The 27,020-nt window shown below is 39.2% G+C and overlaps 4 protein-coding genes and 11 non-coding genes across 15 annotated transcripts in view; all 15 read right to left on the bottom strand.

Moving 5' to 3' along the window:
• Positions 1-10,742, bottom strand: part of LOC132992874 (large ribosomal subunit protein uL13-like) — a 176,720-nt gene extending 165,978 nt beyond the window's left edge. The window contains exons 1-4 of the mRNA XM_061062429.1: positions 10,585-10,742; positions 10,280-10,381; positions 9,121-9,206; positions 8,847-8,906 (exon numbers count right to left, since the gene is read on the bottom strand). Of these exons, the coding sequence (XP_060918412.1) occupies positions 8,847-8,906; positions 9,121-9,206; positions 10,280-10,381; positions 10,585-10,639 (303 nt within the window). The 5' untranslated portion in view covers positions 10,640-10,742. The remainder of the gene's footprint in view (positions 1-8,846; positions 8,907-9,120; positions 9,207-10,279; positions 10,382-10,584) is intronic.
• On the bottom strand, positions 8,694-8,769 carry LOC132993857 (small nucleolar RNA SNORD50). Its single transcript, XR_009676551.1, has one exon. It is a non-coding gene; the product is annotated as a small nucleolar RNA SNORD50 (small nucleolar RNA).
• LOC132993853 (small nucleolar RNA SNORD34) lies at positions 8,971-9,050 on the bottom strand. Its single transcript, XR_009676547.1, has one exon. It is a non-coding gene; the product is annotated as a small nucleolar RNA SNORD34 (small nucleolar RNA).
• Positions 9,289-9,364, bottom strand: LOC132993860 (small nucleolar RNA SNORD50). The gene has a single exon (XR_009676554.1). It is a non-coding gene; the product is annotated as a small nucleolar RNA SNORD50 (small nucleolar RNA).
• On the bottom strand, positions 9,637-9,716 carry LOC132993854 (small nucleolar RNA SNORD34). Its single transcript, XR_009676548.1, has one exon. It is a non-coding gene; the product is annotated as a small nucleolar RNA SNORD34 (small nucleolar RNA).
• Positions 9,968-10,041, bottom strand: LOC132993856 (small nucleolar RNA SNORD50). Its single transcript, XR_009676550.1, has one exon. It is a non-coding gene; the product is annotated as a small nucleolar RNA SNORD50 (small nucleolar RNA).
• LOC132993849 (small nucleolar RNA Z195/SNORD33/SNORD32 family) lies at positions 10,458-10,542 on the bottom strand. The gene has a single exon (XR_009676544.1). It is a non-coding gene; the product is annotated as a small nucleolar RNA Z195/SNORD33/SNORD32 family (small nucleolar RNA).
• A 411-nt stretch (positions 10,743-11,153) lies between the features above and the next one.
• On the bottom strand, positions 11,154-14,622 carry rpl13a (ribosomal protein L13a). Its single transcript, XM_061062428.1, has 7 exons — positions 14,538-14,622; positions 13,877-13,949; positions 13,576-13,641; positions 13,269-13,370; positions 11,994-12,079; positions 11,720-11,779; positions 11,154-11,403 (listed from the first exon to the last, which is right to left on the bottom strand). Exons 1-7 carry the CDS (start codon positions 14,556-14,558, stop codon positions 11,194-11,196), a joined length of 618 nt encoding a protein of 205 aa, XP_060918411.1. The 5' UTR covers positions 14,559-14,622; the 3' UTR covers positions 11,154-11,193.
• LOC132993858 (small nucleolar RNA SNORD50) lies at positions 11,567-11,642 on the bottom strand. The gene has a single exon (XR_009676552.1). It is a non-coding gene; the product is annotated as a small nucleolar RNA SNORD50 (small nucleolar RNA).
• On the bottom strand, positions 11,844-11,923 carry LOC132993852 (small nucleolar RNA SNORD34). Its single transcript, XR_009676546.1, has one exon. It is a non-coding gene; the product is annotated as a small nucleolar RNA SNORD34 (small nucleolar RNA).
• On the bottom strand, positions 12,178-12,251 carry LOC132993855 (small nucleolar RNA SNORD50). The gene has a single exon (XR_009676549.1). It is a non-coding gene; the product is annotated as a small nucleolar RNA SNORD50 (small nucleolar RNA).
• LOC132993848 (small nucleolar RNA Z195/SNORD33/SNORD32 family) lies at positions 13,448-13,532 on the bottom strand. The gene has a single exon (XR_009676543.1). It is a non-coding gene; the product is annotated as a small nucleolar RNA Z195/SNORD33/SNORD32 family (small nucleolar RNA).
• Positions 13,708-13,792, bottom strand: LOC132993846 (small nucleolar RNA Z195/SNORD33/SNORD32 family). The gene has a single exon (XR_009676541.1). It is a non-coding gene; the product is annotated as a small nucleolar RNA Z195/SNORD33/SNORD32 family (small nucleolar RNA).
• A 1,920-nt stretch (positions 14,623-16,542) lies between the features above and the next one.
• On the bottom strand, positions 16,543-18,093 carry atp5if1b (ATP synthase inhibitory factor subunit 1b). The gene is made up of 3 exons (XM_061062430.1): positions 17,935-18,093; positions 17,145-17,257; positions 16,543-17,040 (listed from the first exon to the last, which is right to left on the bottom strand). The coding sequence occupies exons 1-3, from the start codon at positions 18,001-18,003 to the stop codon at positions 16,899-16,901; spliced, it is 324 nt and encodes a 107-aa protein (XP_060918413.1). The 5' UTR covers positions 18,004-18,093; the 3' UTR covers positions 16,543-16,898.
• A 948-nt stretch (positions 18,094-19,041) lies between these two features.
• Positions 19,042-25,506, bottom strand: zmpste24 (zinc metallopeptidase, STE24 homolog). Its single transcript, XM_061062425.1, has 9 exons — positions 25,073-25,506; positions 23,097-23,243; positions 22,750-22,953; positions 22,501-22,653; positions 22,232-22,373; positions 21,966-22,141; positions 20,844-20,948; positions 20,596-20,739; positions 19,042-20,479 (listed from the first exon to the last, which is right to left on the bottom strand). Exons 1-9 carry the CDS (start codon positions 25,178-25,180, stop codon positions 20,255-20,257), a joined length of 1,404 nt encoding a protein of 467 aa, XP_060918408.1. The 5' UTR covers positions 25,181-25,506; the 3' UTR covers positions 19,042-20,254.
• Positions 25,507-27,020: the final 1,514 nt, after the last annotated feature.

Below are 27,020 nucleotides of genomic sequence, written 5' to 3'. Positions count from 1 at the left end.
CAGTCAGCAGGTTAGGGTAGCCATTTTTCTTTCTTTTTTCATTTCTCTCTAAAGCAGCTTTGACTCTCTTCCAAATATTAGTGAAATATATTTTTGCATTTATTTCTATAGTCTTTCATTCGGAGATAAAGACGGTTACAGCTGTCCACATGCTCTCTTGTGATCTACATTCTTTCCTTCTTCGGCGTAACCCCAATCGATGACTAAAAGGTCAAGCGATAGATCCATGAAGATAATGTGTGCATTATTAATCGTGTTCCTCAAAAGGTCAAATCTTTGCTTCAGTGCAAGACGAGAAATATCAACCTTGTGTTTTAAAATCAACATTAATGTTATCCTTGAAACCCAATAGGATAAGATTATTAATGAATCAATTTGTCAAGGTAGATAAAATCCTCAGCTGATTTTAGGTCAATACTGCAACTTAAGACGGGTTGTAGCTTAAAACATGAAACAATTTGATACACACGAGGCTGCTTTAAATCCCAAGATACACTCAGACTTTTATGCAAACTCTGTTATGATTTAATGGTAAATGGACTTGACCTTGTATAGATCTTTTCTGGTCTTCTGACTACTCAAAGTGCTTTTACACCGCAGGTCATACCGACATATTCACACTTGATGGCAGAGGCGGCAACATAAAGTCTCAATCAGTAATCCCATTCATACACTTTCACACATCGCTTGGGGTTAGGCGTCTTGCCCAAGTACACGTCGGACATGTTTTGTTGATTTTCTTGGTTTATTTGGCGGGGACAGATGCAGCACACACGGAGAACTGAACAACAATTTTCCAGTGCACTGCACCACAGCATTTTATTTTATTTATTTATTTATTTTACCAGGAAAAAGTCTCATTGATTCATTTATAGCTAATGCTAATTTCCAGTGCCTGTCCCTGAAAAGGCCTTCAATATAAAATACATAACATGTTTGATCTCATATATGGAGAACATGCTTACAGAAAAGGCTAATCTACACACCCACATACACACATGTACAGTATATACATCTACACACATACCTTCCACCCTGTTCTGATTATCAGATGAGACTTAATCATCCATGAGACCCTTTTCCGTTCCTGAAGGGTCTTCTGTTGTTCAAGGACACTTTGTTGTGCGGGCACATTGACTCTCACAGAGAATTGTAACGCAACCTTTAAACAACTCTTGACTTTGAGCTTATGTGAACGTGTGTGTGTGTGCGTGTGTGTGTGTGTGTGTGTGTTCCTACACACAGGGGGCTTCATTACAATGAAGTCGATAACAGTTTCTGTGATTGGTCATTCTCCTTCCCCCGGATCTCAATTTCTGAATCCAATTTGTGACTCTCCGCGCCCAACAGCATTCCCTCGCACCGCTGCCGTCTCTCTTGTCTGAAAGGTACAGCTGCTCTGCTCTGTAAATAGATATAATGACTTTGGCATGCCTGAATAAATCGACTTGTAGCCCTGACATTCTTGATCATTTCAATTACACTCAGAGGTCAGTGAATATATATGAATATACGAGGCACAGGCATACGCTTCTTCATCTCCTGCGTTGAAAATGCTTCACAGCGCTGCACAGCTCGTACATCATGTAAAAAGGGTTTTTTGAAAGGTACTCATGACATGTCATCAGCTGCTTTTTGTGTAGGCTGAAATATGCGTGTTTGTGCATAGTGCAACTCTAATACACATTGCTATTTCTCCTGAATACATTTTGTACATACTCAATTGAACGGTTATAACCAGGCAGACTTCTAAAAATCCAGGCAGATGGATGGATGGATGGGTGGATGGATGGATGGATGGATGGATGAGTGGGTGGATGGATGGGTGGATGGATGGATGGATGGATGGTGGATGGATGGGTGGATGGATGGGTGGGTGGATGGGTGGGTGGATGGATGGATGGATGGATGGATGGATGGATGGGTGGATGGATGGATGGATGGATGGATAGATGGATGGATGGGTGGATGGATGGATGGATGGATGGATGGATGGATGGATGGGTGGATAGGCCACATGTCATTCTCTCTCTCTCTCTCCCCGATTTCCGACTCTATCCACTGTCCTGTCTCTCTAATAAAGACATAAAAAGCTGATTTGTGGGGCGCTGGTGGCTCAGTGGTTAGTGTGTGCACCCAATGTATGGAGGCTGTGAGTCCTCCAAGCAGGCGGCCCGGGTTCGACTCCGGCCTGTGGCTCCTTTCCCTGATTTCCAGCTCTATCCACTGTCCTGTCTCTCAATTAAAGGCACAAAAAGCCCCAAAATAAATCTTGAAAAATAAAAGCTGATTTGTCTGTAAATCAATCAATCTCGGGGTTGTGGCTGCTGCTAAGCTAGCCTAGCTTATCAAACTAACAGGACCAGCTGTCACACCGAAAAGGACGTTTTCTAAAGGGCGTCGGGAGAGTGACAGCTTCCTCTGAAAAAGTACCAGGCAATGAATATGACGCGTTTTGGACACTTTGCAAGTGTCTATTTTCAGTCACCCACGGTGGAAGTGTCTCCATACAAAACCATTATAAAAACAAGCAAACACAAATGGTGGGTACAGGCTGGAGGAAGCTCTGATACAATCTACTTCAGTGAGGAAAACGACAGTGACAATCAACTTTAACGGGCTGCTCAGGAGGGCCGCTTTACCTTCCACCTTGTGTGATTAGTGCCGGTCACAGATCTGTCCCGATTTGAAAATATGGTCACCCCAAACTAACAACCAGAAAAAGATGAATGGGTGAAATTTGTGTGTGTTACCGTCAGCCAGGACAAACAGGTGGAGACTCACTCAAGAGAGGTTTTACATTTTATTTGATAGATTTGGCGAGGAGGTTTATTCAAGGAGGTTTATTTAAAAAAAGAATAAAAAATCAAATAAATCAAATAAAAATAAATAAAAAATAAATAAAAATAATAATAATAACTGAAAAACTGTAACCTCCACCATGACTTATTATTTATTAAAACTGCAATATAATAATAATGAATAATATGTCCATGATAACAACGTGCAATATTGAAACAAACAGTGCAATAATCTTGAAAATGTGTATATATTCCATCTGACTCATATTTGTGTAAATATTTCTTGTACCTATTATTGATATCTTACTTACATTCCTATTCTACATGATTAATATTTTTATTACTATATTTCTAATGCTATATTTTATATTTTGGAGCAACTGTAATGATCGAATTTCCCTCTGGGATTAATAAAGTATTTCTGATTCTGAAGGAGGGAATGACGATGACAGGTGAAGGTAAGTAGCCGGTGTAACAGGGAGGATTGAGGAAGACGTGGATGGCTGTAAGCAATCCTGGGGATAGGAGACGAGTAAGCCGGCATGTGAAAGCAGTGATCCTGAAGAGACCAGGACAAAAGAAGAAATCGAAGCACTCTACTCGGTTCACTACCTGAGTGTTATCTGAGTGCATACAACAGGAAACAAAGATACACTAAAATGTGTCCATGAGGACATTAACTGCACCAACACTTACCAAGCAAACTTTAACATTGGGGAAATGATTGTAAGGAGGAGAAAAGTTCAAACAGATACTCAGACTTTATTAATAATGTGTTGCTTTATGAACTGGATCATGGTGTAAACTGTTTGAAAGTGATGAACTGAGACGAAGTCGATTGATTTATGTTGTTTTCTTTGTATTGGTGTTTTGCGCCTTGTGTTGGTATTGGCTGTATCTTACCTCTTGGAGTGTTATTATTCAGGGGGAGGGGGGTTGTTGAGGAAATTTGTAGATATTGGACAAGAAAGATCCAGGAGACTCAGATGGCTTAAGTGGAGGTTGTTTATATACGACTCCGGATGATAAATGACATTAACAGCACACATGTAATACAGTGTCTTGCTAAGCCTGTTCTGCCGGACGGTCCAAAGGGCTTCATATTTATCCTGAAAAGCTTCTGATGAACACAGCAAGAATGTGAAGTTACAGACAGAGGAGGGCCGACACCAAGTCTGCTAAACAAAAAAACACATGAAGAAGACACAACAAAAGTGACCTTAGTTGTCATCGTAAGGTCAACCTCATTAGTGAGCTGTGACTGCACTGATGTGTTGTCATATTCTTATTGCAAGTGACTCTAAATCTCACTGAGATGTCTGTACATGTACAGAGAAAACAGAAATCCCATCACAGCAGAGCAGAGCAGAGCAGAGCAGGCACTTTACATTTTCAAAGGCTTGCTGACATTCTGAAGACCAGACAAATTTGGCGTTGGCTTTCAGAAGCTCAGTCAGCGGGAGAAAAGTTTTTGCATAAACGCCAATAATATCCCAACAACCCCAAAAAACGCTGCAGCTCTTTTTTGGTTGCTGGCTGAGGAAATTCAGAGACAGCCCAAACTTTGGCCTCAACAGGAGCGACGCAACCCCGCCCCACGACATGACATGAATTGATATTGATGAGAGATATGGTGTTAGAGGAACAGCACATGCATGGTTAAAAAGTTACCTCAACAATAGATATCAGTATGTTCAAATAAAAAATGTAGATTCAGATATGTTGAAAGTTACCTGCGGGGTTCCACAAGGTTCGATGCTAGGCCCCAAACTGTTTATACTGTACATAAATTATATCTGTCGAGTGTCTAAATTGTTAATTACTACTACTTACTACTACTACAGCAGCGATATAAAGCATTGAATACATATATATATATATACATTGAATAAGTATTATTGGTTTTTAGAAAACACTTCTGAGGAGAGAAATGAAAAATACGACTAAGATTACATTCTTGTGACAGTTGTGTTGCGTACGAGCTCCTGGTTTATGGATGACTGCATATCACTTCTCAGTCAAGTACTTTATTTTTTTTTTTTTTCAGATTCTCCTCTAAGGATTTTATACGTCTGACCGAATTCCAACTCAATCTTTATCTCTCCTTATCTGTCTGTTACACTTGCTCAGAACCAGCCTCTGAGGCTTAGAATACATTTGTTCCCGTTCAAGGGTGACATCAGAAGAGACTGGAAAAAAAAAATTCACTCTGACAATTCAAAGATGGAGTCTTCTTCTTCTGTGATGCCTCTGCAAACACCCACATACCAGAATTTAGCGATTTTTTTTTTTTGTAAGGGATAAATTAGATGATATTTGAACAGAAGCTTTGTACGTGCCGATCTGATCTAAAAAGCTTATCTTTGGTTCCGTAATGACTCAACAGTTTCAGCACGAGTTAGAGTCAGAGACAATGAGAGTACTGAGAAATCCAATCAAATCTTCCAAATCCAGTCAGATCCCGCTGGCTCGTAGGAACACGTTTAAATCAGTTTCATTACTAACACGCTGTGACTTTTGAGTGCACGCAGAGTAATGGGGGGACAAAGTGATATCACGCCTTTGTCGACATCAGACGTGGTACCAGGGGCTGAGATGGTGCCACTAAAACACTTTATTTTATTACTTTGAAAAAGCATCTCCATGTGCTTACCTTTTTCACGATTCCTACAACAGTATCTGCTCGGTGTTCAATTCCTCAGGTGATGGTCTTGTCTCCCCCCTATTACCTTTGCCACACTTCACCGCGCTCACAGAGAGCAGGGAGAATTGAAATTTCAGTTCGCCGTTAAATCTCATCCATTTTCACAAGACTCTGTGTTGTCTTGGCTCCCAGACAGACGAGCGTTCCCATTCTGAAAGTGAATATCAAACATCAGCCGGCCAAAGGAGGAGGAGGAAGAGGAGGAGGAGGACTGTAATTGTTGGCGTGCACAATGGGATGTAGGGCCGCAGGAGCAGTTACAGACAATCACGGTCTTTTCAATCGGCCTCAGATGGTGTGATTAGGGAGCGATCTTACAGCAGGCGGCAGCATCCAAAAAAAATCTAATTTTTTAGGGCAGTCACAGCGATTTCTCCATCTGTTCGCTGGAGAGTCGATGTCGCTCCTTAACACAGGTAGACAGGCGTCAGATCGGCCTGCTGCCTCATCCATGTTTCAAGGAGGGCGCACGTGTTATGGAATATATAAATCTACGAGCGAGAGAGAAAAAAAAAAAAAACCGTAAAGTGTTTGTCTGCTTTTGGTATCACAAGAAAAAAAATTTAATCTGGAAAATAACCACACTTTTTTTTAGCCTCATTCAAAAATGAGAAATGGCACAAACATAGTGCACGCGCAACAAATCACTTCACAGGGTACTTGGAGGAAGCGCTGAGATGGATGCATGGAGAGGTTTTTGTTGAAGGATGTCCTCAAGACTTTGTCTCAGTGTCAGAATTCAACTTCTGAGAAATAGAGGAGTTAAATGCTGAGTCTGAAGTTTTCATATTCTGGTATATTGATAAAGCTACACACACACATCACTGAAACTCATAATGTGACTCAGTAGTGTGTATGGACCCCACGTGCCTGTATGCCCTCGCAACAATGTCGTAGCATGCTCCTGATGAATCGGTGGATGGTGTCCTGGAGGGGGGATCTCCTCCCAGACCTGGATCAGGGCGTCAGTGAGATCCTGGACAGTCTGTGGGAGGAGTACTTGGCAGCCTCAGATGCATAAGGTCCCATAGGTTCTCGATTAGATTTAGGTCAGGGGACCAAGAGGGTAAATCAATGGCATCAATGCCTTCATCATCCAGGAACTGCCTGTACACTCTGGCCACACGAGGACAGGCGTTGTGCTGCACCAGGAGGAACCCAGGGTCCACTGCACCAGCGCAAGGTCTGATAATCCCTCTGAAGATTTCATTTCAGTACCGTTGGCTATGGCCATGGGGGGGTCTGAGTGACCAAAGTCATGCTGGATGATATCATATCTACATCTATCATATCATCTGTAAAGAGAATGGGGCACTGGTGGGTGACAGGGCTCCTCCTGATACCGGTCCAGCTCTATCTCAGACTGTGCTGGGAGACGCCGCAGACCCTTCTAGTGACTGCACGTACAGATGTGCCGTCCTGGAGGAGCTGGACTACCTGAGCAAACTGATTGGACTGCAGGTACCACCTCATGCTACCAGTAAGTGACAAGGACACAAGCAGAATACAAAACCAGAGGAATCAGCCAGGAAGGGTAAGGAGAGAATGGTCGTCTGTGGCCACCACATGCAAACCTATTCCCTTTTTGGGGGTCGTCTTGTTTTTTCCTCTACATTTTCATCTGTTCACACAAAAGCTGGTGAAATCGATGCACAATCACCTCTGCTTCCTAAAAGGACAGACTGATATCTCACTTTGTGTTATACTGTGATGATTGAGTGTTACTTTAATTGTTTTGAGTAGTGCACATACCAGTGAATGGTGTCGTGTGATATAACAAGTCAAAAGTGGTAAAAGTGACACATGGAACAATTTGGAGCAGCAGTAAAAAAAAAAAAGAGGGAAACTATTTCCCTCAGTGTACGAGTGCTGCTACATACTGTATGTGATTGTGAGGTGCACACGTTTCAGCAGATCTTATCTATACAGCATGACCCTTTCATAAACATATACAATTAGACATTCTTAAATCTTCCTTTTGATCAACTCTTAAAATGAATCACAATCATTTTAAATGTGACTTTCCCTTTAAATTAAGAAAATGTCTACGATTGATCCCACACCAAGTTAAGAGTAACACTGCACCCTGCTGGTGAAAATGTTCAACTGCAGTAAGACAGTAACCTGTTCACCACTTCACAAAAAAACTGAGAATAATAAAAGTGATGTATCATCCTGTTATCTGTTCAGTCTGTCTCCTCAAAAGCGGAACATAACCTAATTATTCCCCAAATACTATTCTCATGATACACTTTAGCAGATGAATAGTCAGGCAGAACGGCCGCTATAGCAAAATCTGAAGAAATGTTAACAGCATCAACGTGTAGAGCAGAAAGTCTTGTATAAAAAGAGATACATGCTTTGGGGGGTTTATTTGCAGAGGTGCAGAGCTCTACTTCAGAATGCACTTTTATTTACAAACTTGTCTATTGGACCTCCACAGGCCCTGAGTGACTTAAGCTTACACAACATTGGCCATTTCGGTAAGTTTGCCAGTAGAGCAGAAATAAAGGATGCTCTCAAGTTCTAGGTTTTCCTCTAAATTTGACCTCCTTCAATGAAAAGTGGCAACAGAAGAGGGGCACAGCGACGTAAGTGCTTTTAAGGCTAAGTATGTGACGTAAGAGTCTGAATGCAATGTTTGTAAGTAAGATCAAACGGATCTATACCAGAGCAGGTGAGATGCAATTTGCTGTATGCAAAGAAACATGCCTGGCATCTTCTATCACCTTTTCTTTTAAGTGGACTGCCATTCATTGAAGAGGAATGAAAAACATCAGAACACTTTCTATGAACGTGTATTTATCTTTATTGGCCAGAACAGCTCAGACAGGACTCTGTATTTTGCTATCTTGGCCTCGACGTTCTTTTCTGCCAGCTTGGTCACTTTCTTGCCGTAGCGGAGCCTGGCCTTCTCTTTTCTCTTCTGCTCCAGGGTGGCTGTGTGACAAAAAAAATCAAAGTCAGTATGTTTCATGTGCCTCAGCTCACCAGATTATCCATTCCAACACAGTTAGAAATATAGTCCAAAGTTATTGCAACAGAAAAGTTGGTTTTCTTTTAAATTACTTAAAAAAAAATGTTTTTAAAAAAGACAAAACTGCCAAGTTCTTCGTTCTTGTATTCAAAATGCACGTTTGAGTTTTTGTTTAACGCTTCAAGCTGAGGCACAAATGGCCCCCTGACTCAACTCAGGAATCAGATCCGAAAAGTTTGTCTCATCAATAGATGATCAGTTTCGGGATAAAGTGCTCATCACTGTCAAGTCAGAATTATTTTCAAGTGTGAATTGACTTTAAGTCAAACATCGTAAACTTGTAATCAAACGTTTTGGGGCTCACCTTGCGAGTGGGCTTCAGACGCACAATCTTAAGAGCAGCTGGAACAACCATGCGCTTCCTCTGTGGAATAAATGACAAAGTCAGTAAAAGAAGAACATGCTTTGTCTCTACATAGAGAGGATAAGCATGTCTCAGAAATTTAGACTTTTCATAATCACAATTCAAACAAGGTAGGTAAGGATTAGGAATAACATCACAGACAGCTGAGCAGAAACCAGAGCCGAACACATCATGTTGGAATGTGGCCCTGTGTTTTTAAATAAGAGAAACTCACCTTGTCATAGGGTGGAGGAATACCATCGAACACCTTCAGCCTCTCCAGAGCAGCCTGGCCTCTCTTTGTTTTGTGGGGCAGCATGCCTGATGAACAAGAGTCTTGTTAGTAAAATACATTTTAAAAAGTAACCATTACAGTTACAGCAAGTTTGTATCTATCTGACTCAACTCAGCAATCAGATCCGAAAAGTTTGTCTCATCAATAGATGATCAGTTTCGGGATAAAGTGCTCATCACCGTCAAGTCAGAACTTGTTTTCCTGATTTAACCATTTTAAAATTTCACTTCAGCACATTTGTAGATCTTACAGCCAAATAAGCTCTACATTTAAATTAAAGTGAATTGTAAGTCAAACATCGTAAACTTGTAATCAAATGTTTTGGGGCTCACCTTGCGAGTGGGCTTCAGACGAACAATCTTAAGAGCAGCTGGAACAACCATGCGCTTTCTCTGTGGAATAAATGACAAAGTCAATAAAAGAAGAACATGCTTTGTCTCTACATAGAGAGGATAAGCATGTCTCAGAAATTAAGACTTTTCATAATCACAATTCAAACAAGGTAGGTAAGGATTAGGAATAACATCACAGACAGCTGAGCAGAAACTAGGTCCAAACACATCATGTTGGAATGTGGCCCTGTGTTTTTAAATAAGAGAAACTCACCTTGTCATAGGGTGGAGGAATACCATCGAACACCTTCAGCCTCTCCAGAGCAGCCTGACCTCTCTGTTTTGTGGGGCAGCATGCCTGGTGAACAAGAGTGTTGTTAGTAAAATACATTTTTTTTAAAGTAACAATAACAGCAAGTTTATATTTATCCCAGCACAAATGATCATTCTTACTCAACTCAGCAATCAGATCCGATAAAATTGTCTCATCAATGAATTATCAGTTTCGGGATAGGGGTCATCATTGTCAAGTAGAAACAACTTGTGCTGGGAAACTATATTAATCAAAATCTTTATCTTTGTAAGGCTGCATATTCTCAGCCACCAGGGCTTCCAATGCACATTTAAGGAGACATTAATGTATACATTTGCAGATTTATTGCATGTTTCAAGCTAAAGAGAATGCCTGTTCCACATGCAGATCTTAATCCTGTACCAATAATCTATCAGCAGTGAGATAATTTAATGTAGTGGTGCCACATCCTCACCTCTGACAGTCCTCCAGAAGATCCTGCTCGGAGCTCTGAAGTGGTAAGGTCCACGAGAGGGGTTGGTGTTCATCCTCTTACGCAGGAAAGCCAGGTACTTCACTGTAAAGTCACAACATGTACATACTTCAGTATACAGTACACTGTACAGAGAGGAGCATTGCATTAGCTTAATGCTAGTGTCTCAGATGGTAGTGCATGTAAGATATTTCATGGTCAGTTAAACTCAAAAAAATTTACGTTGAATCATCATCACTGACAGCAATCAAAAAGGAGTTACAAGTGAACAGTAATAAGCTACTTACGCTTGTTGTGGTAGAAGTTTCCAGAGATGTTGACTCCTTCACATCTCACCACCATAACTTTGTGTCCTACAAGAAGAAAAACAAACAATTAATCTAAATTCAAGCAAGGGAGGTAATGGTCAGATTTGGGGCAACAAGACAACTTATTTATGGGTCACTATAGTTAGGCATAAAGACACACAATCCAAATAAATTGCTAACTTACCCAGGACGACCCGTTTAGCCACAATGGCCCCGGCCATCAAGCAGCAGAACCTGGTGTTGATTTGTAGAGCTTGACTTCAGGATGCACTTTAATTTAAAAACTAGTCTATTTTACCTTTACAGCTCCATGGGTGGTACCTTCAGCTATTTGAACAGACTTAAGTGCTTTTAAGGATAAGTATGTGACATAAGAGTCTGAAGGCAATGTTTGCTTGTCAGTAAAATCAAACTGATCTATACCAGAGCAGATATGTGATGCAACTTACGTTTACAAAGAAATGTGCCGGAGCAAACTAAAATATCTAATGTAACACCTTTTAAGTGGAATGCCATTCATTGAAGAGGAATGAAAAACGCCAGAACACTTTCTATGAACGTGTATTTATCTTTATTGGCCAGAACAGCTCAGACAAGGACTCCGTATTGTTTAAGAACGTCTGTGTATTTTGCAATCTTGGCCTCGACGTTCTTCTCTGCCAGCTTGGTCAGCTTGTTCACTGTCTTTTTCTTTCCGTAGCGGAGCTTGGCCTTCTCTTTTCTCTTCTCCTCCAGGGTGGCTGTGATAGCCTGGTACTTCCAGCCGACCTCGTGGGCAAGACGGCCAAGGAGGGCGAACTAATGGGGGTGAAAAAAAAAAATCAAAGTCACTATGTTTCATGTGAAAAGTTGGTTTTCTTTTAAATTACTTCATAAAAAGAAAAATCTGTTAAGTTCTTTGTTCAAGCATTCAAAATGCACTTATGGATTTTCAAGCTGAGGCACAAATGGCCCCTGACTCAACTCAGGAATCAGATCCGAAAAGTTTGTCTCATCAATAGATGATCAGTTTCGGGATAAAGTGCTCATCACCGTCAAGTCAGAACTGTTTTCAAGTGTGAATTGACTTTAAGTCAAACATCGTAAACTTGTAATCAAATGTTTTGGGGCTCACCTTGCGAGTGGGCTTCAGACGCACAATCTTAAGAGCAGCTGGAACAACCATGCGCTTCCTCTGTGGAATAAATGACAAAGTCAATAAAAGAAGAACACGCTTTGTCTCTACATAGAGAGGATAAGCATGTCTCAGAAATTTAGACTTTTCATAATCACAATTCAAACAAGGTAGGTAAGGATTAGGAATAACATCACAGACAGCTGAGCAGAAACCAGAGCCGAACACATCATGTTGGAATGTGGCCCTGTGTTTTTAAATAAGAGAAACTCACCTTGTCATAGGGTGGAGGAATACCATCGAACACCTTCAGCCTCTCCAGAGCAGCCTGACCTCTCTTTGTTTTGTGGGGCAGCATGCCTGATGAACAAGAGTCTTGTTAGTAAAATATATTTTCTAAAAAAGGAACCATTACAGCAAGTTTATATTTATCCCAGCACAAATGATCATTCTTACTCAACTCAGCAATCAGATCCGATAAAATTGTCTCATCAGTAAATGATCAGTTTCGGGATAGTGGTCATCATTGTCAAGTAGAAACAACTTGTGCTGGATAAACTTAACATTATGATGCTTTATGCTAAAAGTATTGGAATAACTAGAAACCAAAATCTTTGGAAGGTTGATGATTCTTAGTTTAAAACTGAACCACAGCCACCAGGACATCCAATCCACATTTAAGCAGACCTTAACGTACACATCTGCCGATTTATTGCATGTTTCACATGTAGACCAACTGTAAGTGGCCAAAGGAGCCTATTTGGGTTTGTTGTTGCTCCACCCAGAGCATGAATTACACGTTTTAGCGCACGCCTCAAACTCTGCTCGTCACTCACGGCGAGCAGGCGGGGGGCGGGGGGGGCTTGAGCAGAGTTACGGTATGTGCACGGCTAATTTGTTTGTAATGGTCAATTGTTTGTTTGCTCCAAACGCAATACTAAAACAGGGTTTTATGGTTTACCATTAAGCATGAAGGTTTATGGAGATCGCTGTGTCCAAAGATGAAAGTTGCACCCTTGGCAAGCGGGGCGAGGTACGTGCGTAATTTGGGAAGGTGTTAACTGAATGATTTATGAATGAATTGGGAGGTTCGCTCCTACAAGGGATTGTGCAATATTGTTCTGAGTGTTTAATGTGATGCATTGTGCGTTTGAGTCAGGCCTGTTGTGATGTGGATGTTATTGTTTGTAAATGTTGCACTGTGAAATGTTTGCTTAGGAATGAATCGTATACATTTATATATCTGTAATGAATTGAACACACTGTTTTCTGAATGTCAATTTTGGCTTTATTTTGCCTTTTTTCTAGTTTCACGGTGCTCGAAAATAAATCGCATCAGTCGAACTCCACGCTTCCTCATACGTCGTCTTGGTCAAGGGCTGCTACACCAACCATAGATCAACTTTCTTCTGTATGAAGAGTGTCCAGCAAATTATCTTTAAATAAAATGTAATTTAATAATAGATTGTCATTTTCTTTATTATATTAATCCTGTACCAATAATCTATCAGCAGTGAGATAATTTAAGGTAGTGGTGCCACATCCTCACCTCTGACAGTCCTCCAGAAGATCCTGCTTGGAGCTCTGAAGTGGTAAGGTCCACGAGAGGGGTTGGTGTTCATCCTCTTACGCAGGAAAGCCAGGTACTTCACTGTAAAGTCACAAGACGTACATTTGTAAATACTTCATAACACTGTTCAGACACGAGCGCTGCATTAGCTCGATGCTGGCGTCTCAGATGGTAGTGCATGTAAGATATTTCATGGTCAGTTAAACTCAAAAAAATTTACGTTGAATCATCATCACTGACAGCGATCACAGAAGGAGTCACAGGTGGACCGCAATAACATACTTACGTTTGTTGCGGTAGAAGTTTCCAGAGATGTTGATTCCTTCACATCTCACCACCACAACTTTGTGTCCTACAAGAAGAAATATGCACAATTAATCTTTTGAGTGTATACAGGCATGCAAGCTGTCTTTGGCATACTGTCTCAGATGGTAGTGCATGTGAGTTTTCTCATGGTCGTTAAACTCAAGCAAGGGAGGTAATGAGATATCATCATAGACAGACAACTTATTAATGAGTCACTGTAGTTTATGTGGCCATTAGACACACAGCAATGCTTTTCATGCATAAATAGATTCATAACTTACCCAGGAGGACTTGTTTAGCCACAATGGCAGCAAGCCGACCAAGCAAGTGGCCCCTGCCATCAAGCAGCAGAACCTGCAGATATGAATGAGAAAAGGGGGATTAATACAGATTTATTGCTTTTTTTTTGTCAATTTATAAATTAATGTTAAGACGCTAATCAGAAATCAGATGAAAAAATAATCAGAAATACATAATATTTAAATTAAAGACACCTCAGTAAGCCTTGTAATAAATGGCACATGGAGGCTACACTTGCTGATGACGTTAGCTTAGCATCACCGTCAAAAACTTTTAAATTATAGTTTCAGCTCGAGTGAAGCCCATGAGGTTGGATAATAAAAGAGTCAAATAGGAAAAGCAAGGTTATTATCTGATGAGTTAATAACCAACGCGTTGACGTAATAAAGAGAAACACTCGAGGTATTTAAGCTAACAGCGTTGGTGGTTCGGGGAGCTGCCATGATGAAGGCATGTCCGCGCAGCTACCGCTACCCCGTCTCAAAAACGCTTAAAAATCAACACTTTTAAGCAACAGCAAACACAACACGCATCACATATAGATGCCCCGTCCTTATTCCCTTTCGATTAATAACTTACAACATCATATATCTTCCACTAACGCGACTAAAAATAGATAATGATTCCGCAGCAGTTGCCCACCTTATTGAACCGGTCCGCCATGATGCGCGAAAAGAAAGACACACGGGGCTGCTCGGAGTAAAAGGCAGGGGCAGGCGGAAGTGACGACTGGGTTACTTTTTCTTGCTCGTTGCAGGCCTTGCGAAACAGCGCTCTATCGCCGCCGCTGTGTGGAGGAGGGGAAGTCCAGTTGTTCATCTGTAATAATATGTTTTCATATTTACAATTATGTTTACTTGTTGCTTTTCGTCCTACCAAATATCTGTTGTCAGATTCCAACCCGAAATTCTTCTTAATTTAATTAATTCTACAATTCACTTAGCAGACGCTTTTATCCAAAGCGAGGTACATCAGAGAGTAAGAACAACACAAACAAGGATCTAGAAAAAAAAAGGGAACAATAATACTTAATAATAATAATAATAATACTTAATAATACTTAAATCAAAATCAGTGTACCGTATTGTCTATTTAAGCTTCTTTCCAAGCACCACAAGACTCTTGAACTCCTAAACCCTAAGATCCTGCCCCCCTACACACACACACACACACACACACACACACACACACACACACACAATATTTTTTGCACACACAAGCATACTACTGCACACTGTATGCCACTGCACTACACTTTACTTTATTGTTATATATATATATTCTGTACATACATATTTATTTATATATATATATATATACTGTACATATATTCATATATTTTATTTAAACTTTTGGTTCTTAATTGCACTGTACGTTGTTACTCTTTTTACTCTTCTATACTATTTTTTTTATTTTTGCATTGTTAAGGAGAGCTTGGAACACAAAAATGTCATTGCCAGCTATGACTGCTTTGCCTGTTATGTTGTGCATTTGACTGATAAAGATAACTTGAACTTGAACTTGAACTTAATTAAAGATAATGTACAAGGGATATTTATTTGTGTGTGATAAATTAGGAAATCCAGACTATTATATTAAGAGACTATTATGGCAGGGGAAAGCACAAAGTGTGTGACTCTCGGACTAAAGCATTTTTCATCTTTCAGCTGCCTTAAAGAGAAGCCTGTTGTTTAACACTTTGATGTTTATCTTGACAAATAATATATTAGCAAACCTCATTTAAAATGTGCACTGCTGTACAGCTGTAGGTCTACTCCCATTTGTACAGGTCTAATTTAACTATGTTTCAATTTGTACATAGGTTTCTATTCTTATAGAATAGAATAGAATAGAATAGAATAGAATTACTTTATTGATCCCAAACTGGGAAATTGTGGCGTTACAGCAGCAAGTTATCCAACACACAATATGAGTAAAAAACACAATGTTAGAAAATCTAAACACAATATAATATTAAATACGAAGTAAATAAGCACTAAAAATATCAAAACTAAGAATGTGAATATATACAACCAGGATTTAACTAAACATTACTAGTCTTAAATATGAAGATTAAATATGGAAGATTAAATGTAAATGTGCAAATGTGTGTTTTTTTATTCCTGAAGGATTAATGTAAATGTTGTGGTACAGGTCTAATTATTACTTGTACAGGTTTAATTTTGATCTATGAAGGGGTTTCTTTCAATCATCGTTTGGGTTAATATTTACATGGGGGGGAGGGGGGTCATGTGTATCTTGCTGCAACTGGATTCTTTGATTATCCCTCAGGATCAATTGAGTATCTATTCATCTATCTATCTAGCTATTCCCATCATGTAATTTGGTATATGTGGTTACTTTGTTGACTTTATTAATGATTGTTTTAAAGCACCAGAGGGGAAATGTCTCTTAAACAGTCCCGGGATTGTGTCATAAATTACATTTTGCATGTTTGTCATCATTCCTAATTTGGGTGGTGATTGTATTCAAGACACTTTTATTACCGAGTTCCTTCTGCAGTGACATTTCTAATGAAGAATAAGAACTTCAAGTAATGATTTCCTACTTGTGAAGTTAACACATGTATTCTGAGAAATGGATTGTGAACGAGTTGTCACAAACCGACAGCACTAAAAGCTACCACTTCAATTTACAGTACAGATTTATTCAAACATCACACAGGAAGAAAAGTTGCTCTCATTTGTTGCATTAAATATATAGGGGTGTTTTTCCACTTTGGCCATTTGGCTGCAATGTACAGTTCATTTACCCACAAAAAGGGGAAAGGGTCGAAAGAGTTGTACAACGTGTCACAGCATGTAATGGAAACAATCAATATTTTATGAATAGTTTTAATAACCTTCAAGCATTTACAGAACAATCACCTGCACATTCATGACCGTCTCGGTGACAAAGTGCATGCAGCAATCAAAAATAATTACTATAGGTGTCTGAATGGGACAGTGGAAACGCCATAACTTTTTATTAGGAAGGTTCCACTCAGTCATCGTGCTTCAGTTTCCTGATCTTTCCCTTATGGCGGTCAATCTCGCGCTGCATACGTTCAATCTCCTTTTTGTGGTGGTCGATTTCTTCCTGGTGGTGCTGCTTCAATGCAGCCAGCTGCTCCTGCTCCTTGCGCCTGCGGTGTACGTAACATCAGAGAGGACAGAAAGAGAAACAGTGAGAGGCGATCACAATGTGAATGTCAGTTTACATTTGGTTACTCAAAGAGAGCAATCATACTTGAAGTACATCTCCTCCTCAGCGGCCTGCTTCTTCCCCATGGCTCCGCCTGCCTCTCTGATGGACCCTCCACCGCCACCGCCTTTCCCTGCACCTTTACCGAACTCTCCAAGCTGTGAAAGGGTGGGGACGCAGCGACAAGAGAAAATGTTTAGTACACAATCAGCAAGGCCTAATGAGCTGCCTTTTGTTTGGCCTGCCAGGACTCTGTTTTGTAGACCTTAAAAAGAACCTAAAAAAAAAAAAAAGAACTTCCTCAAAGTTAGTTTCTTTTTTTGTCAAGACCCGCCTCTGTTGAATCAAGGTAGAATCAACTTAATCTGTTACATACTAATCCAAAAGTCAAAATTTGCTTTATTTCTGTCTTCAAAAAAGGTGCGTCTTTGTTTACAAGGTTTTTTGGAACAGACCAGAACATGTTTTGTGACAGCCACGCAACCAAAACCTCAGAGGTCAAACCTATTCATAGAGCCTGAATTAATATCTAACCTTTACAGGTATCAAGTACTATTTTGATTCTGACGTTAAAATAAATCCTTGCAAAATCATCCCTGACACATTGGTGCTTTTCTGTCGCTTTAACCAATGCTCTGAAAGCCCCCCAAAAAAACAAACAAATTCATTTGAACAAGAGTTGAAGCTCCACTGGTGATAAAGCAGGTTAACTATATTTTGTTAAGCATATTCATTGATTATGATTCACACACACACACACACACACACACAGTGTCATGGTTTGCTGAATGCAGCGTTTTAATCAGCTGATGCGTCTCCAGCTCGTGTTTTTTACCTGGTCGGAACCCATTCTCAGCTGAGAAGTGACAAAAGTCCTGATGTTAGGCCTCAAAAACCTCGCCATGGTCTACTCTCACATCAGGAAACACCGCTACTGTCAGTGAGAGGGGAACGTGCCCTTGTCCTCACAAATACGCCACAGGACGGCGCCATTATTAACGAGACGGGGGGTTGAGGACACGACGAGCAACACGTTGGTCTAATGAGAGATTGGGGCGGGAAACATTATTCATATGTTGATATATTAAAACATTAAGTCACCATGTATGTTCATATAAACGAGACAAGTCGTAAGATGTTTCGAACAACAAACGGCAATGCCCCTTTTTCATAATGGTATGTTCCTGAAAACGGACAGAGGGTGACGTCACACGTTCTTTACGTAGCAGCCAGACCAATCATACGCTGAAACGTTTTTATTCTTTTATTTATACTTTCCTGTATGAACTTTATATGTTCTTATAGTGTTGTAAACCATCTTTAATGTGAATTATATGTGATTCTGTCTATTTTTAGGAAGTGTTTGTACATTTATTTTATTTGAATAAAGTTATTTAAAAAAATAAAAGAAAGAAACCCGGTGATAAGGGAAGTAGTGTGATTTGTTAATGCAATGAAGTTTCATCATGACATGATTCAACGAGTTTTTGTTTCCCTAAATTATCTACTACTACATCTATAAACTATTGTGTCTTTTTATAAAAATACAAACATTTATTTTGTTCTTAGTTTAAAAAAACAAAAGCTACTAATTACTTTTTGTTTACATAAAAATCTAACTGAAGTGTCTTTGATTATTCATTTTATTTTAAATGATCCGATTCTGATTCTTTTCCTCAAATCTGTTTAATTGTTGTCTCACTATGCACTCAAAGTTCATATTTAAAAAAAGGGTTTTAGGGAAACCCTTACACACATAAGCTGTCAATGTTATGAGTTCTTGTTGTCCTTACACAAACACTCATCATTTATATCTGAAATGTGTTCAAGAATAAGCTAAACTTATGATAAAGCCCCGCTTCATGACCCTTACAACATAACACCTTTACTGTCCATTTATTTTCAACTCTGTTTAAGTAAAACATCCATTAACCATTAGAAATGCTTTGAAGGATTTTTATTCATTGCTGCAAAGACGGTACACAGTTCCCTCATTGAACAAACCAAGCACTGACTTAAGTGGTGAAAGGAACCTCGCAGACATCATTCCCCAATTTTCCTATGAATATTTTGCTTGTCAGGCAACTCTGGGCTCACTCAGCCCAAAACCAAGAGAAGAAACTAAGAAACATTGTTCAACTTAAAATTTCAAACCACGTTCAACATTTTTCACAAGTCACATCATATGCCATTTCTCTTTTTCATTAATGTTACATATGTACAGGTATGGTTGGAAACTGCTTAAGAAAAAAAGTAAAACAAGCCCTCCCCCCCAACTGCAAGTAAAAAATGAAAATCACAAGTCTAGCCTAAATTAAAATAAAATTATCCGCACTGCTCTGGTCATCATGCGTCCATTATCTGAACTAAAACAGAAATGGTAAAAGGCCCTGAATTTTGCCCCAGTGACAAAGTATTTTTGTTTCTTTTGCAAAACTGTGAATTTGACAAAACAGATGTTTTTACTATTGAGCTCACCTGAAAATATTTCCATAGCAACAGATTCACCTTAGAGGAGAATCACAGTCTGGCCTGTGTATCTGCAAAAAGCCTTGTCATGAGCATCTGCAGTAAGTAAAAACTTGTTTTACTGTTGGATTAACTAAGTTAAGTTTTTAAAAAAATACTCTAGTCCCTTTAACATTTGTGTCATGTAAACACCACAACAGAAAGTACGGAAATCTGTTAGAATTATTTCAGATTTGAAATGGGAAATTCCTTTTTTTCATAGAATAAATTTATAATCAAATTGCCCAGAAATAAAAAAGAATTAAAAAAATAAACCTCAACTCAATCTGCATAAATGTGACCTGTGCTCTGACAATAGCTCTTGCTAAACACACATTGCCCAGGAGCTTTCAGTGAGTGCATGTAAGGCATCTCTCGAGTCTTTAATTGAAGGGTTTTTTTTTTTAGGCTGGCTTGTGCTGATATGTTTTGGTTTTGTTTAAAATAAAGTTTCAAAAGGGAACAGAGAGGAAAGTATGAAAAATATGGCAAGCAGAGTAATTAATCAAAGAAGATTAAAAAAATAAAGGGGGTGGTAGGTAAGACAAAAAAAAAAAAAAGAAAACTAGGGTGCATCAGAGGGCCAGTAGCGGTCTGCGGAGGCCCTTTGGAGGAGGCAGCGCTGGCTCCTCCCCCTTCCAGCCCCGTCAGTCCTGCTTGATGCTGCCCAGCGCTCTGAGGCGCTCCAGGAGGGGAGGGTGGGAATAGTGCCACATGGAGAACAACCAGTCGGCCACAGGGAAGCCCAGGTTGTCCTTGTTGAGCTTGATGAGTGCGGAGTATAGTTCAGAGGCTTTGCCCATGGCGCGAGCAAAGGCATCGGCCTGGAACTCAAACCTGCGACTCAGGACGGTCAGACAGAAGGACAGGAGCTGTGTGGAAAAGAAAACAAGAGGCTTAAGTGTCTTAGGTGTATACAATGCATGAAACCTATTAAAAGCTTGATAAAAGGACTTACAAAATAACCTAAAAATAGTCAAATACTCACCTCATTGTAGGGGGAGAAGATGAACTGGAAGATAATCATCAAGCCTATTAATGTGGGTTGGCTGTCATTGAAGCCGAAAGCAACAAACAGTTCCTTACGTCCAATCAGGACAGCGAACAGGGAGAAGCACAAGAAGGAATTCATCTGCAGAAAGAAACAGAGCGAGCAGATGTTACAGACATATCACTGAATGAAGAATCAGGCTCACGGACACTGACAAAGGAACCAGCTGAGACAAGATCCCTCACCTGACTGATGACGATGTTCTTCACGGTGTGGCCGAGCTTCCAGTGGCCGAGCTCATGACCCAGGACTGCAAGGATCTCTGGGTTGTTGCATCCTTGCTTCTTGTTCTGCGAAAGTATTTGGAAGAGAAATTCAGGTTTACATTACAGGACCGGGGGAAAATAATTAAAATAAGATTACAAGGATCCCTACAGCCACTTTGAACTGCAACATTAAAGATAAAATCAACAGACAAAGAAGCTTTTGATAAAAGAATGCTTAATGTCAATTTAAAAAAAGGCCATTCAACCTCCTGGACTAGTTTGTTCTGGTCCTTGATGCACACTGATTATTTTGTTATTTCTATTGATGTGTTTACTTAATTCGACTGCATGGTCATGCTCTTCTTCTTCAAATGAAGGCATGGTTTGTTCAAAATTCAAAATGTAAACATGTGAAATTTTGGAGGAAATGTGATAAACAAAATAAGATTGTACATTTACTAAAAATGGTGTCACGTCATTATTTGGTTATTCTTGGAAACAGAAGTTAAAACGAGTATGCACATTGGTTTAGGTTGGTGCTGTGTTACAAAAATAGCCAAGAACTATCCAATAACCCTTTGATTCTAAGAGTCAAAAGTAGAGACCGACCGATAAATCGAACAGCCGACAATATCGGCCGATATTAGCATATCCAGTGAATATCGGTATCTGTGAATTTTATCTCAGCTATGCGCCGATATAACAGGATTTATTCACCAGTCAAAAAGCATTTCATTTGATTTTCATTGTATTAAACCAGCAGTTCTCTTTCACCAGCAGAGGGCACTAAACAAACATTATCACTCTCCAGAGTGTCAAGTCAAGCGGTGATGCACGTACAGTAAGTGTTTGATAACTGCTTTTGAAGTATAAACGTTATAAATGTGTATATCTGTATTTATCCATCTCTACAGATCAAAGATAGAGCTTAGAAAGTAATCAGCCGATATATCGATATCAGATTTTTTCTCTCCCCCCAATTTCAATATCGGCATCGTCTCCAAAAATCCCATATCAATCGGGCCTTGGTCAAAAGTGTTTATTTAAACCTCTGAACAATCCAGTTCAAACTCCTCTGAATAAAGTTTAAAGCTGTGTGACCTTGGGCTTGGCTTTTGATTCGCTCGATGCGTCCTCGGCCTCTGGCTGCTCCGTCTGAGGCTCTCCGGTCTTGTTCAGAGGCGAGTAGTCTTCCAGCAGAGTGTCAAACAGCACAATGCGTTTGTTTTTAAAGAACCCGTAAAAGTATGCATTGCTGTGTGACGAACGCTTGGAACCTGCAAACAGAAAACATAGAAGTGTGCAACAGTCTCATCACGCTGTAACGATCACATGATGTCATAAAGGAATATGGAATAACGCTTTACCTTCAACTACATACACCTTAGTGAGGGGGAAGCTTATACTCTTGGCCATGGACTCGATATCGGTCTTCAGCTCTCCTTCTGGCAGAGGAGTGAACTTATCAAAGAGGGGAGCGATGTAGTCCGCATAGATAGTCACAAGTACCTGAAGACACAGGAGAGAGAAGAGCACTTTGTATTACTTTAAAAACCTCTTTCAAATTGCTAAACAAACGACAATCAGCTTTTTAATTTTCTACTTTTTTTTCTTCTTCAGATGGTGAGTAACTAACCAGAGACACCGCCAGGGTGAAGAGCCAGGCGTAGATGAAGAAGTAGTCCCCACCGATCTTGATGATGTACAGGAGCAGTGAGGTGACGGGCAGCAGGATACACTGGGTCACAACGAACTTCTTCACAGCATCCTTCAGAAAGAAGCCTATCGTCTGAGAGGAAGAGAGGAAGTGTCGGGTTGAAGAAGAGAACGACAACGGCCACATTTCAGCGCCGCAGTGTTGCGAGAGCCGCTCAAGTTAGCGTACCTGCTGATTAAAGCCGTGCTTCTCTTCAATGACGAACGTGTTGTACAAACTCCAGGGGAGTCCGGTGAAGGCGCTGAACAGGGTGGCAAGCGTCAGAAACACAAGTGACTGGGTGATCTCGTACTCAGAGCCCAATCCGAAGCGAGTCATCAAAGAACCAGCGACGCCCCACAGAAACGGGATTCCACCCAGGAGCAGGATCAACTGAAAGGTTTTTTTTTTAGCATCACATGATCCACTTTAATATCTAAAATAAAACTACGTGGCATTATCATAAATGATGAAATGTTAAACTTCACATTCAGGAGAGCATAAACAACCCTGGAGTATTTGACAATCAGTCTTACCGTCCCTTCAGTCTCGGAGTAGAGTCCAGACCAAAAGCTGAAGTTGCTTTTATCCAGCTGATAAAGACGCGACTTCTCAAATGTTTCAGAATCCATAATCTTGCCGAGCTCCTGTGGCACGTTCGTTGTCAATCTGTATATGCTCCTCTGAAAAAAGGGAAAGGGAACAATAAGCGATATGAACAAATCTATTTGATTCAAATTTATTGTATACAATCATACATCCACTACATCTCAAAACTGGAATTTGCTAAACTGAGGAGGTAAACAACTAAACACATACTCAATAAATGTAAGCATGTGAGACATTTTTAAAGAAAGGCAGAGCTGTAAACCAATGACACTTTCTAAGAACCTGAAAATGTATGTCCACGGTATATTCATGTGTGCAGTTTTACAGAGTATCTGCTATATATCGTTTCACCACTGCACTGTTTTAGATAAACATAATTTACTAAATGTTCATAATTTTGTTCATTTTAAAAATGCATGTTTTAGATATAACATTTTGCACGGACTTGCTCCTCCTCCTTTGAAGGACTTTATAAAGCTGAAGTCTGCCAGTGGGATCGGCACCAGGGGCCACAGCCCGAGGAGACTGTGAGGTCCCACACAGACGCACTACATTCAGACAAACTGTTCTGTCAGTCAAAGGAACTAAATATTGGAATATTCTCCCACTCACAATAAGACACTCACAAACATATGCAACCTTCAAAACACACCTCAAACAGTGGATAAAAGAAAACCAAGTCTGTGACCACCTTTTAACCTTTAACCTCTATTATTGTCTTGTGTCACTTGTGCCTTTGTGTTTGTATTTTATTTGTATTTTGTCTTTCTCTGTTACCTGCCTAGGGACAACAGATGGAAACTAGCACTTCTGCTATAATCTGGCATTTTTACATGCACTGTCCCTATGATGTCATGATGTCATCATGATAATATCTGTCTCTCCATACTGTAATCTGTTCTGCACATGTTAAATTTACAAATTATCCCTGCACTCATGTTCACTTCATTTGGCTGTCTACTCGCCGTTATATTGTATAGTTTCTGCTTATTATATGTTACACTCATGCACTTTAACTTATGTCAATACTGTCCATTTACAACTCTGTTTTTGCACATTTACATTTAATCTTCCATATTTAATTTACAACCATTTACGACTCTGTTTTTGCACATTTACATTTAATCTTTCATATTTAAGACTAGTAATGCTTAGTTAAATCCTGGTTGTATATATTCACATTCTTAGTTTTGATATTTTTAGTACTTATTTACTTTGTATTTAATATTATATTGTGTTTAGATTTGCTAATATTGTGTTTTTTTACTCATTATGTGTTGGATAACCTGCTGCTGTAACGCCACAATTTCCCAGTTTGGGATCAATAAAGTAATTCTATTCTATTCTAACAAATAAATAAATAAATAAATACATAGATAAATAAATAGATAACTAAATAAATAAATAGATAAATCAATCAATAAATAGATAAATAAATAAATAGATAAATAGATAAATAAATCAATAAATCAATAAATAGATAAATCAATATATAAATAAATAAATACATAGATAAATAAATAGATAAATTAATAAATAGATAAATAAATAGATAAATTAATAAATAGATAAATAAATAGATAAATCAATAAATAGATAAATAAATAGATAAATCAATCAATAAATACATAAATACATAAATAAATAGATAAATCAATAAATAGATAAATACATAAATAAATAGATAAATCAATCAATAAATAAATAGATCAATCAATCAATAAATACATAAATAGATAAATAAATATAAAGGCTGCAAGGTGTGTTTGAAAAAGATTTCGTGCTCTATAACTTCGATTTATGCAGATTAACAAAACATGCTTCTGTGGTGGAGAAGTTTAATGTTGTCCTTCTTCTGGATAATTCAGCTGCTTAGTTTGATACAGAGAAATGTTTGACTTACTTGTCTGTAAGAAAGGTAAGCCTCCCAGAGATACACTGTCCACGAAAACCCCAACACAGCATAAAATATCTGCTTCTCCACGGGGAGGTCAAATATAGTTTCAACCATCTTTGCTCTGTTTTTTGTTGTTGTTGGTCTATGATCCTGAAGCAGGGATGACTAGCAGGCTAAGTCAACGCCGTGAAGCCTGTAGTCTGAGGCTAGCAGCTACTTAGCTTCCGCTCTGTACACAAACGAACAGAGAGCTCTTTAAAGTTGAATCTAAAGGGCAAAGCGTCCCCTCGTTACATCGACAGACACCGACTCAAAATGTTAACTCTGAAATTTGTGACATCCAGTTTCCATTCCTAAGTCGAGGCTTTAACCAATAATATCATTCCATTCATGCGAGATGTGAGCTCCGACGCTGAAGTGTTGCAGCGCAATCGGTCCCCGTCGAAACAACACATTTAAACAAGCGTTCCGGGGGGGACAATTTTTCAGTTGTGATTAATTTATTCAAACCGATTCATATAAGTATTTTTGTAAGGGGGTAACCATGGTTTAATATCTTCAAGAGACCATGTGGAGTCACGGCGTGATTTATTTTGGGGGAATTGAATTTAATACGCGTTACTTAAACAGTAACTAAACCCTAAAACCACTTTTTTCCAACTATAAACCTCTTTATTTGAGTATTAAGTAGTGTTATGGATCAATTCAAGTCCAAATCTCGACATTTGAGTGCAAAGTATTGAAATTCGAAATATTGTGTTAGAAATGTGCATAGTGTCTGAGTCCCTTCCGTTTGAAAAACTCTAACCCTGTGTGGAGTACATGCCTACGTAGGAGGAAATGCCTACGTCACCAAACCTATAAAAGCCTCCTCACCCGACTCGGCGAACTGTGGGGAGTCAAGTGTAGTGGATTGAGGGGGTCGTAATGGAGGGGAAGGGGTTTCAGACTACCAAAAGCCACAATGTAAGAAGGAAACCTGGTAAAAAAAAAATTAATAATAATAATTAGGGCAACATTTAAAACACAATGTGTTCAATGTCAGGTGAGATCATTTATCTTTAAGTGATCCTGATTTTGACTTTGCCCTTATTGACATTGTGATTTATTTATGTAAATTTTCTATGTATGAGTTGTTTTATTCCTTTTATTTGTGAAGCTAACTGAGGGTTTTGAAACTAGGCTATACAAATAAACTATTTTTTTTTTTTAACCAAGTTCTGAAATAAGTAAAGTACTGAGCCATGCGTTAGTTACTATCTCTTGAAATTCGACCTTTATCCCCGCACGGCTCCATATTGGAAAGGAAAATTATTCAATTTAAGGTCAAGACAAGTGTGACTGAATCTAATTAAATCATATCTATTGTACTTTTTTCATTTAACCGCCAACAAAAATATGACAAAACAACGAAAAAAATTCACTTTAAGCCTGATTTCCTATGTGAGCTTATAGCGTCAGACCCTTCAGTTGTATTTATTTTATGTGTTTAGAAAAAAAAAGCAAACAATAAAATGAATGGCAACGATATATGATCAACTATTTCTGTTGTTTCAGAACCATGGACAGTGCTGTTAATTGCTTAGCCTAGTTAAAAATGTGTGAAGGCTAGGTATGGAGCTGTCCATAGTACTCTACAGAGAGAGGAGGTGAGAGATAGTAATGAGCTGCAAACAGCTGTCTGGAGCACCCTGACCACCTCCCCCCATTCACAGAGAAGGTGCATGAATTCTATTGAATATTATTATTATTTTTTATCATAAAAATTAACCTTTCGCCATTTTTAATAGTTCAAGGCTGTGTTCACTTTTGCAGGCAAATGTGACCTGAATCCATTTTCTTTTTTGCTCCTGTTATATTTGTTTTCATGATGATGTGAAACAGCTCAATTCACATAGAATCTGACCTTCAGATTTGGGCCACTTTCATAATCTGGACTACCAAAGGAGTCTGA

The sequence above is a fragment of the Labrus mixtus genome, chromosome 18, assembly GCF_963584025.1.
Source record: "Labrus mixtus chromosome 18, fLabMix1.1, whole genome shotgun sequence".
Taxonomy (NCBI): Eukaryota; Metazoa; Chordata; class Actinopteri; order Labriformes; family Labridae; genus Labrus; species Labrus mixtus.
This window is presented reverse-complemented; position numbering and strand designations above follow the sequence as displayed.